General features: G+C 37.8%; 1 protein-coding gene across 2 annotated transcripts; it reads left to right on the forward strand.

Moving 5' to 3' along the window:
- The first annotated feature begins 705 nt into the window (after nt 1-705).
- On the forward strand, nt 706-7,779 carry LOC105558572 (synaptic vesicle 2-related protein). Of its 2 annotated transcripts, none has more exons than XM_012006325.1 (8): nt 706-983; nt 1,336-1,603; nt 2,442-2,626; nt 2,718-2,914; nt 3,001-3,064; nt 3,652-3,777; nt 3,866-4,074; nt 4,613-7,779. In XM_012006325.1, the coding sequence occupies exons 2-8, from the start codon at nt 1,435-1,437 to the stop codon at nt 5,220-5,222; spliced, it is 1,560 nt and encodes a 519-aa protein (XP_011861715.1). In that variant the 5' UTR covers nt 706-983; nt 1,336-1,434; the 3' UTR covers nt 5,223-7,779. The 2 variants fall into 2 exon arrangements, with proteins under 2 accessions (XP_011861715.1, XP_011861716.1); XM_012006326.1 differs by lacking the exon at nt 706-983 and adding an exon at nt 1,976-2,159 and having other exon boundaries at nt 1,521-1,603.
- Nucleotides 7,780-9,012: the final 1,233 nt, after the last annotated feature.

Genomic DNA, 9,012 nt, shown 5'->3' on the forward strand with positions numbered 1-9,012 from the left:
ACATAGATGTCGGTAGACGTGCTACGGGATCCTCTTAAATTTGACACAATCGTGTGGTGTCCAGTCATCACCAAAGAAGTATTTAACGATGACAAGTATTTAAGAAAAAAAAAAGTATCTACATGTAGATACATTTTTTTTTTTCAAAAATTGTATTATTATCAACATGTCACTATCTCTTAATTATATGTGGCGATCGAACGAAAAACCAAGAATGTAATTTGGTTTTGAACCCAGGAGCTGCTAGGTCTTTGGATTACCAATCCAGCCGACAATCCTCTGCGCTACGATCGCCACAGGTTTATACAGCTATAATATGTATTATACACAACAACCTACCTGTGGAATCCGTTGGTGAAGGCAAGCTCTACGCTGGAAAATTCGGAAATGATTGGTACAGATATGCAAAACTTGTATCATCGCAATGTAAAAGAGATTGGTCAATGACAATGGTTAATAGCAATGTTTTAGTCACTTTAGAGTATACGTTACAAACATTATCAGCGAAAATGATATGTATCTGCATGTATATTTCTGCGACTACGGTGACGTTACGATCATGGTGGAAATACATATTTCCACCATGGTTACGATAATATCCCGCGACAATTTGCAGCCGTTGAAAAGCAACTTCATGAAATTGCCGTATCAGGCAGTAAAGGCTAAACTCATCGGTAAGAGAAAAGTATCTTTTTTTCCCTGCATAAATGCGTTAATTCTTTTTTTCTTAAATACTTGTCATCGTTAAATACTTCTTCGTAAAGAGTTCTAAGTGACTTTTAATGTTGATTAGCAATAGAGCCGATAAAGGGTGCAATAGTTTGACGCTCGAAGTGAGCGTCAAGCGTCAGCATGAAAATGCACCTTTACAAATAAAACACCGGCGTGGCCGCTCTCTCTTGGAAATGCAAAAGTCCAGCTGCAAATCCAATATGGGGCGAACAGTGGAAGGAACTGTGTTGGACCGCATTTGTTTTGTATAGGTATGTGAACGATTATCGTCGAAATTCGTGGTACTGAACGCGAAGCTTCGCCTGTTTTTTTTTGCAAGCTTAGAAATTTGCATCTTATATTTCGTTTTATTCGTTTCGTTTTACTTTGATTTATTCAGTTTCTCTCACTTAAATAATGCGAATTTGTTGTTGTCGAGAGAGGCGACATCAATTAGAAATTAGATCAATCCGTGCGTTCTTGATCACCGAGGCAGAAAGTATTCATTATGCGTGCGACGGAGGGGTTAACCTACAAAACGCGCTGACAAATCTGCGCGGCGGCGCGTGCCGCGCGCTACACTCGGCGGATTTCGTCGCTGAATTAACGAGCTTTTCTCGTCAGAGCGGATTCCGTCTCTTCGTCCCGGTGACCCCCGGGAGTCGGCGATAAGCAGATACCTAGGAACGCATCTATGCTGCGATCACGCTGAGGGGCACAGCCATGTCGGACCCGGATAAAAAGTCCTGCGAACCGTATCGCCAATTAGAGGAGTCGCATGGCGCCGAGCTGAACGTCGTCGGCGCCCAGAGCACGTCGAGCTGCCACCCGAGCCTCGAGAACGCCACCGAACGGTCGATGGAACTCTCCTCCGTTGTTGTTATACCCGACGGTACGTTACGCCAAACCGCAAACGTCTCCTGTACACATGTGAATAATGTAGCAAGGCCGCGTTCGGAAACGCCACCCGAGTGCCCCAGCTTGTCATTTTATTCTTGTTCGATTGTTAACAAGGATGAAAGGATAAAATATGCTGGAACACTCGTGTGGCATTTCCGAACGCAACCTGAGATTCAGTTTCACCAACGTTGTTTAACTGTAAGCTTAACTTAATTCGTTCTCTTCCCAACTGTTACTTTAGAAAGGGACAAATGTTAATTAAACTAAGACTAAAGTCAAGCGACGTTTGGTGAAGCCGGACCTAAGTAGCGTAGAAGTATGTAATGTATATTGCAGTGTTTAATTATCTGTCTTAATTGTACAGAGGGGTTTACCTAACTTTAACACGAGAGAAGAACCGTACGCTGTAAATACTTAATATCGCATGGTAATATAACACTGGGGAGACTGGTTTTACTAATGGCTACGTTAAGTTGTGGTAACATGGAACACTGCATAGTGTCGTTAACAGCAGTACACATTAGACATGCATGTGTGCAAGAAATTAGGTGTGTATCTTTTCCATGAATGGGTTTCTAAAGTTGCAGTCGAGCTGTCGTTGCAAATGCTTCGATAAGTTTCCCTTCTCCTTTGCGTCTTTATTTAAAGAAAGGAAAAGAACAATAACTTGAAAGCATTTGTAACAGCAGTTTGATCACTGCCTAAATGTACATAATGTATGAATATAAAGTATAAGCATTGTGCGAAACAATGCAGTAGTACTATACATGTATATAACAAATGTGATAAATCAAATCTTAATAATTATTCAAGTTAAATCTTATTGACAGACACCTTTACTGTGGTACAAGCCATCAATGCGTTAGGTTTTGGAAAATTCCAAGTGAAGTTGTCTTTGTTCACGGGTCTTTGCTGGATGGTGGATAGTATGGAGATCACAATACTGAGTATCCTGAGTCCGTCCTTGCATTGTGACTGGGGCATTTCTAGATACCAGCAGGCACTGACCACAACGGTACTTTTTCGGACTTGCGTAACTGTTCTTGTAAATAGGTGCGTAACGATGTCATTCAAATTTATTTTCATATTGGAAATTGAACTTTTAGGTGGTGTTTCTTGGTATGATGTTAAGCTCTACTTTCTGGAACAATTTGAGCGACAGATACGGTCGTAAGCAAGCCTTAACTCTGTGCGCGGTGCTGCTGGCCTATTACGCATTTCTAAGTTCATTTGCACCAAACTTTCTCTGGATCCTGTTGCTCAGAGGAGTTGTAGGGTTTGCTATTGGTTGTGTACCGCAATCGTAAGTATTTGGTAAGTTTCTTAAAGACGAACAATTAATTTGCTTTGAAATCCCTTGTTACCATTGATGCGTCTCTTTTCCTACAGAGTGACATTGTACGCGGAGTTTCTGCCAGCAAAGCAACGTGCAAGATGCGTTATCCTACTGGATGTAAGTTTATATTGTAACAATTTTTTTATCTTCTGACAACTTTATACTTTAAGCCTCTGAATTTTTTTGCTCCGATATTTTTCTTTTGGCAACCATTTTATTTTGTAAGTTCCTGTCTCATGCCTTCTCACTTGTTTACACTCAACACTAGTTTTAACTTCTCGGACAATTTTAAATTATACGTAGCCATACTGTCGCCGTTGTGTCTGTCTCCTCTTTTCTTCGTTTTATCGTCATAATATTCGGGACAAAAATTAATTGTTTTCGAGAGACAGACGGTTATAATCACATTTTATTTCAATATTCTGTTTGTAAATGTTGATCTGATTTATTTTTTAACGGTTTTTTTTACGAATCATATCTTGCACCTTATTGTTTTTTATAATACTGAAGAAGATCTGAAGTGGGTCGAAACGTCTAGAATATTTCTTTTGGTAATAAAGTATTTTATTAATAAAAAGTGGTACACCCCTTCCTTTTGGCGCTTTGGCTCACATTGGTCCTTTCCTCCAATTTGTTAATTTATATTATAAGTGTCCAGATAACTTGGTAAATACAATAAGAAGTATACATTTTGTGTTTGCTAGTGTTTTTGGGCTCTTGGAGCTTGTTTCGAAGTGGCGATTGCATTAATCGTTATGCCCAATTTTGGATGGAGATGGCTTCTCATATTATCGTCTATTCCGTTGTTTATATTTGCTGTAATAACACCGGTTTGTAGTAAATTTAAATATTTTCACTATATATTATTTAGAAATATTTTTGAAATAAATTACGTCATGTAATTCCGTACATTTGCAGTGGCTACCAGAATCTACAGTATTCGATATGACAACTGGAAGGACAGATCGTGCAATTTCGACATTGGAACGTGTAGCTAGAGAGAATAAAAAATCATTGCCTCTGGGAAGACTGGTTATGGATCGATTTTATCAAGGTCATCACGGTCGATTCAAGGATGTTCTAAGTAAAGAGATGTGCCGAACCTCTGCTTTACTTTGGCTTGTATGGTAAATAACCGCGATATAAATTAAGATTAAAAGTATTAAACAATTAATAAAATTTATGACTTTAATGTGAAAACACAAATACGAAGTAATAAAGGTATAAGAGCGAAGACAGGATGTCAGTGTATAAATTTTTATTTAAAGTCTATTACGAAAAATAATTCCTCAGCCAGAGTTTGAACCTGGACTTCCCTCACTAGGCGGGCGTCTCACCAATTCGACCACCGAGGCATGTGGTAACATTTATCACAATAAAGTCTAACGTTATTTCACGAAAGTCATGTGACTAAACTGCGACGCCCGCCTAGTGAGAAAAAGATCCAGGTTCAAACCCTGGCCAGGGTATTATTTTTCGTAATAGATTTTAAATTAAAATTACTTAGATACTGACATCCTGTTTTGGCTCTTATTCCTTTATTTGTAAAAGTATTAAGTTTATTTCTGCAATTATTTTATGGCTTTAGTTAATAGAATATATTCGTAGTATCTAAATTCTAAATATACATATGTTATATATATATATCTCTCTCTTTTTTTACAGGATGAGTACAGCGTTCTGTTATTACGGAGTAGTATTAATGACAACTGAACTTTTTCACACATCCTCGGAGCAATGCAGCACATGGGGCACAAAGAACGAAGAGAGCACCTGCCAACTTGACTGTCGATTACGACGTAGTGACTATATCGACCTACTTTGGACAACATTGGCAGAGTTTCCCGGCATATTTTCTACCGTTTTTGCGATCGAGAAAATAGGCAGGCGAAAGACAATGGCCTGCCAGTTAGTCATGTTCGCCATAGTAGTTTGCTTCTTAGGCAGGACCTGCTTGCTGAGCAGAGCAGTGTTGACCATTGCCGTGTTCCTAGCCAGAGGCTTGATCGCCGGTGTGTTTCAAGCTGCATATGTATACACGCCGGAAGTGTATCCCACGCATTTACGAAGTATAGGTGTAAGCGCGTGCAGCGCTATGGCGCGAATTGGTGCTATGATCACTCCGTACATAGCGCAAGTATTTCTGCAGTGGTCCATCACGGGAGCTATGATTATTTACGCGACGACCGCTTTGTGTGCTGCAATTGCCACACTTGCACTCCCCGTAGAGACGAAGAATCAACAATCAAACGATGCAAGTCAAGAAAATAGATAGTTATTCTTGCAATGAAGTATTTTAGCATTTTGGCAGAAATTTTACTATCCTATCGCATTATCTAGAATAATTTTATTCTTATTACTTTACGATATGTGTAATAACAAATATGTATAGTCATATTTTGATTAGAATTGAGAACTCATAGTTTGCGTATTCATGTATGACTATATATGTGAATAAGCAGCAGCTATTAATACTTTTAATTTATTATATATATTTTCTATTTATTATAGTTTTAACAAGGGACCTTTTTTCATTTGCACAAGGGTTTATTATCAAAATGTTAATTATAGATCACACAATATACAAACGCAAAGACTGACACGTATGCGACTTTCAAGAAAAGTGCCAAAAACAAATATTAATCATGAATATTTTATGTTTGTCCTTAATTTCATACATTTTAATTGTGAATCTGTTTTTGAAGATAATGATAATAAGTATTCGATAGCATAAATGAATAAAATTAGTTTAATATGATTGGCTCGTTAATAGACAATTATAAATTCAATTTAAACTAGTACTAATGACAAAGGTTGAAACAGATATCCAGGAGAGGAATCTATCATATGTATATGATGAGTCAAATTGAAAAGCTTTCAAATGCAGAAACTATCATTTTGTCTTAGCCACATCTTATGCTATTGGCTTTAAATTGATTTATATACATGTTATTTATATTATACGTACATTACATAATAATAAAAGGCTATGAGAGTCAAACGTAGGTAATCGCATGCATGTGATATTTAATATAAATAATTTTAAGTACATGAACACAAAACAAGTATAAAATAAGTTTGTCTTCGCGCATTTTATCCCAATTATATTGTGTCGAGAATTGATAAATCCTCCCACGAAATGGTTCTCATTTCTAATGTTTATATAAAAATTTATAATGTCGAAACTGAAGATACCGCTTCTTTACTCTACGATATTAGAATGGGAACCATTTTGTGGGAGCATGTATTAATTCTCACGACACAATTGGATAAAATGCGTGTAAACAAACTTAATTTTATACTTATTTTGTATTCATGTACTGAAGATTATATTAAATATCACACGCGTGCGACCACCTACCCCATACAGCACGGAAATATTACAGCAACGTTGCAGAGACATTGTTTTGAAAGATTGCATCATTGCAGCAAAATTGCGAAATGTTGCTGCAATATTGTAGCTACATTGCAGCAACATTAGAATGTCCGCCCTCAGCAATATTTCAATGTAACAGTGCAGCAATGTTGCAATACAACTACGCAGCAATATGAAAATGCAAGACTGCAGCAATATTGCAATGTAACAATGTAGCCAAAATGCAATAAAATGCAATAAAACGTACGTATGTATACAGGGTGATAGGAAACAACCCTGATCCTTGAAAAGATATAATCCTGACGAGATTCTGAGACGATTATTCCTTTTACAAAACTTTATCCAAAATCTAGTTTTTGAATTATAAAAGGCAATAGTTTTCTTATCACGAGTTGAATACAGGACGTAGGCAATAGCGACGCAATTTACTGCGTTATACGTGGTCCCTTATATTAGGTGGCTGTCAGTTGGTCACGTCTGACGGTGAGTTGCGCCGCCACAGCCTGTTTTCTGCATTCAACCTGTGATAATAAGATAACTATTTCCTTTCATAATTCAAGACTATATTTCGGATAAAGTTTTGTAAAAGAAAAAATCGTTTCAGAATCTAGTCAGGATTACGTCTTTTGAAGGACACAGGGTTGTTTCCAATCATCCTATTATATATGTAATAAATACACAGGGATGTATTATTATATATTATGAAAAAAGGGTTGAACCTGTATGTTTTAGAATGATTTACGAGTTGCATGTGTTATAGCTGTATCTTGTGAACTCAGTAAACCCGATTAACGTTGTATGTACGCCGTAAAAAATATTTATACTGTATAATTGCAAGTTAATGTTTTTGTAATACAGTTGCAACATTATAATAGTGATATTGCACAATATTGTATTTGCAGTGTAGCTGCAATATTGCAGATTTAATATTACGCAATATTGTGTTTGAAATATTGTTGCACCATTGCATTTGCAATATGCAATCTTGTAACGTTGCAGCTTTTGTGCTGTATGGGACGTGACTCACATAGCTTTTTATTATTACATTTGATTTATATCCACGTAGTTTTCACCTTGGTTTGTTATAATTATCTGAACAAAACAGGTTTAAAAAGTACTCCAAGATGTAATCTTTCGCATATCAATTTTTACAACTTTGTACCAGATAAATACAATAAATAAAATTTTGTAATGTTCAAGTGTAATATCCTGTCTCTCTCATCCGGCGTTTGGCGACGTGAATGAAATAAAATGACATTCAAGTATAATATTTATTATAAGTGTAACACTAAAATCAGTAAACTAAATAAAGTAACTTTATTAAAGTCTATAAATGCAGACAAAGTGCATTACAAGCCATTATGCTGATAAGAACCATTGTCACTTTTTTCCTGATATATATTTAACACGTGTTTCCCATAAGTTATAGCATCAACAATCGAATTATGCATTAGAAAAATATATCCCAGCAAACACAGAATATAAATGTTATATAACCTAGGAGTAACATGTAATATAACAGATGTTACACTGTGTTTATATTACAGCTACATAACTTAACATTATATGTGCAATATACCAAAGTTCTGAAACTATTACATTATTCCGTTATTTTTATGTTATAATAAACGAACAGTAATGTAACTGCAATGTCACGGGTTATATAACAATTGTTATGTTAATATTATATTCATGTAATATAACTTGAATTACGCGGGACTCTAACCTAGTTCCACACAGCAACCGCAAGCTACGTCGCGCGCGGCGCGCTACTTGCTTCCGTTTCCGTTTTCCGGATACGTGCTTGTTCTTTTCTCATGGCGTCCTGTGGCTGTAAGCAACGTGAAGCACCAGTCAGTGATCCCAGATTGCGGGATTTCTGGCGCACGCGCAGTAGCGCAAGCCTTTCTGCCATGCGCATAGTGATCACGTGACTACCATGAAAGACTCGTACATACAGGCAACGTGGGGGGTTTCTAGGAACCAGTGTTCTTTACTATTCAATTTTACATCGATTTTTTTATTAAAACTCATATTAATGATTTATATATTATATAGAGCAGTTTATTAAACATTTATTTAATTGATAAAAAACTTTTTGTACGATATTTTCTATACTCTTCTTGTAAGGGTTCTATCTAAACCCTCAAGTTAAGAAGAACGTATACGCTACTGAGCGGCTGCTCAAGCTTGCGCTACTGCGCGTGCGCCAGAAATCCCGCAATCTGGGATCACTGGCACCAGTTCCGTCTGAGCCGTCGAGCTTATATATGTTCTGTGCGTCAAGCGGTTCACGCGTCTTCCGACGGGGGATGGGTTTTTGATCCTGCGGGATTGCATCGTCCCGCGTGTGGCCCGGTTGCCGGGCCGTTGCATCGTTCAATTCGCTACATTCCAGGCGGTGGCATTGGGTCTATTGGTTCGACGTGGCCGTGTCGGCTCAGTGTCTGTGAGCCGGGAGCCAATAACCAGAGAAGAAGAAGAACGTGAAGCACCAAGTTCCGTTCGGGACGTTGGGCGAGCCGCACGTCTTCCGACTGGGAAGAGAGATTTTTGATCCTGCGGGATTGCATCATCCCGCGGACTTAAAACATTGGAGGACGATTGGTTAGACGTGGCCGTGTCGGCTCAGCGATTGAGCCGGGAGCCATTGGATAGAGAGAGGGAGGGAGAGAGAACGTGAAGCACT

Source organism: Vollenhovia emeryi, unplaced genomic scaffold, assembly GCF_000949405.1.
Source record: "Vollenhovia emeryi isolate VEMERY1.0 unplaced genomic scaffold, V.emery_V1.0 DF939330.1, whole genome shotgun sequence".
NCBI classification, from domain to species: Eukaryota; Metazoa; Arthropoda; class Insecta; order Hymenoptera; family Formicidae; genus Vollenhovia; species Vollenhovia emeryi.

Coding starts and splice junctions, on each gene's coding strand:
- LOC105558572 (XM_012006325.1), top strand. CDS start 1,435: ATGTCGGACCCGGATAAAAAGTCCTGCGAACCGTATCGCCAATTAGAG. Junction 2,915..3,000: donor ATTGGTTGTGTACCGCAATC/GTAAGTATTTGG, acceptor CTTTTCCTACAG/AGTGACATTGTACGCGGAGT. Junction 4,075..4,612: donor GCTTTACTTTGGCTTGTATG/GTAAATAACCGC, acceptor CTTTTTTTACAG/GATGAGTACAGCGTTCTGTT.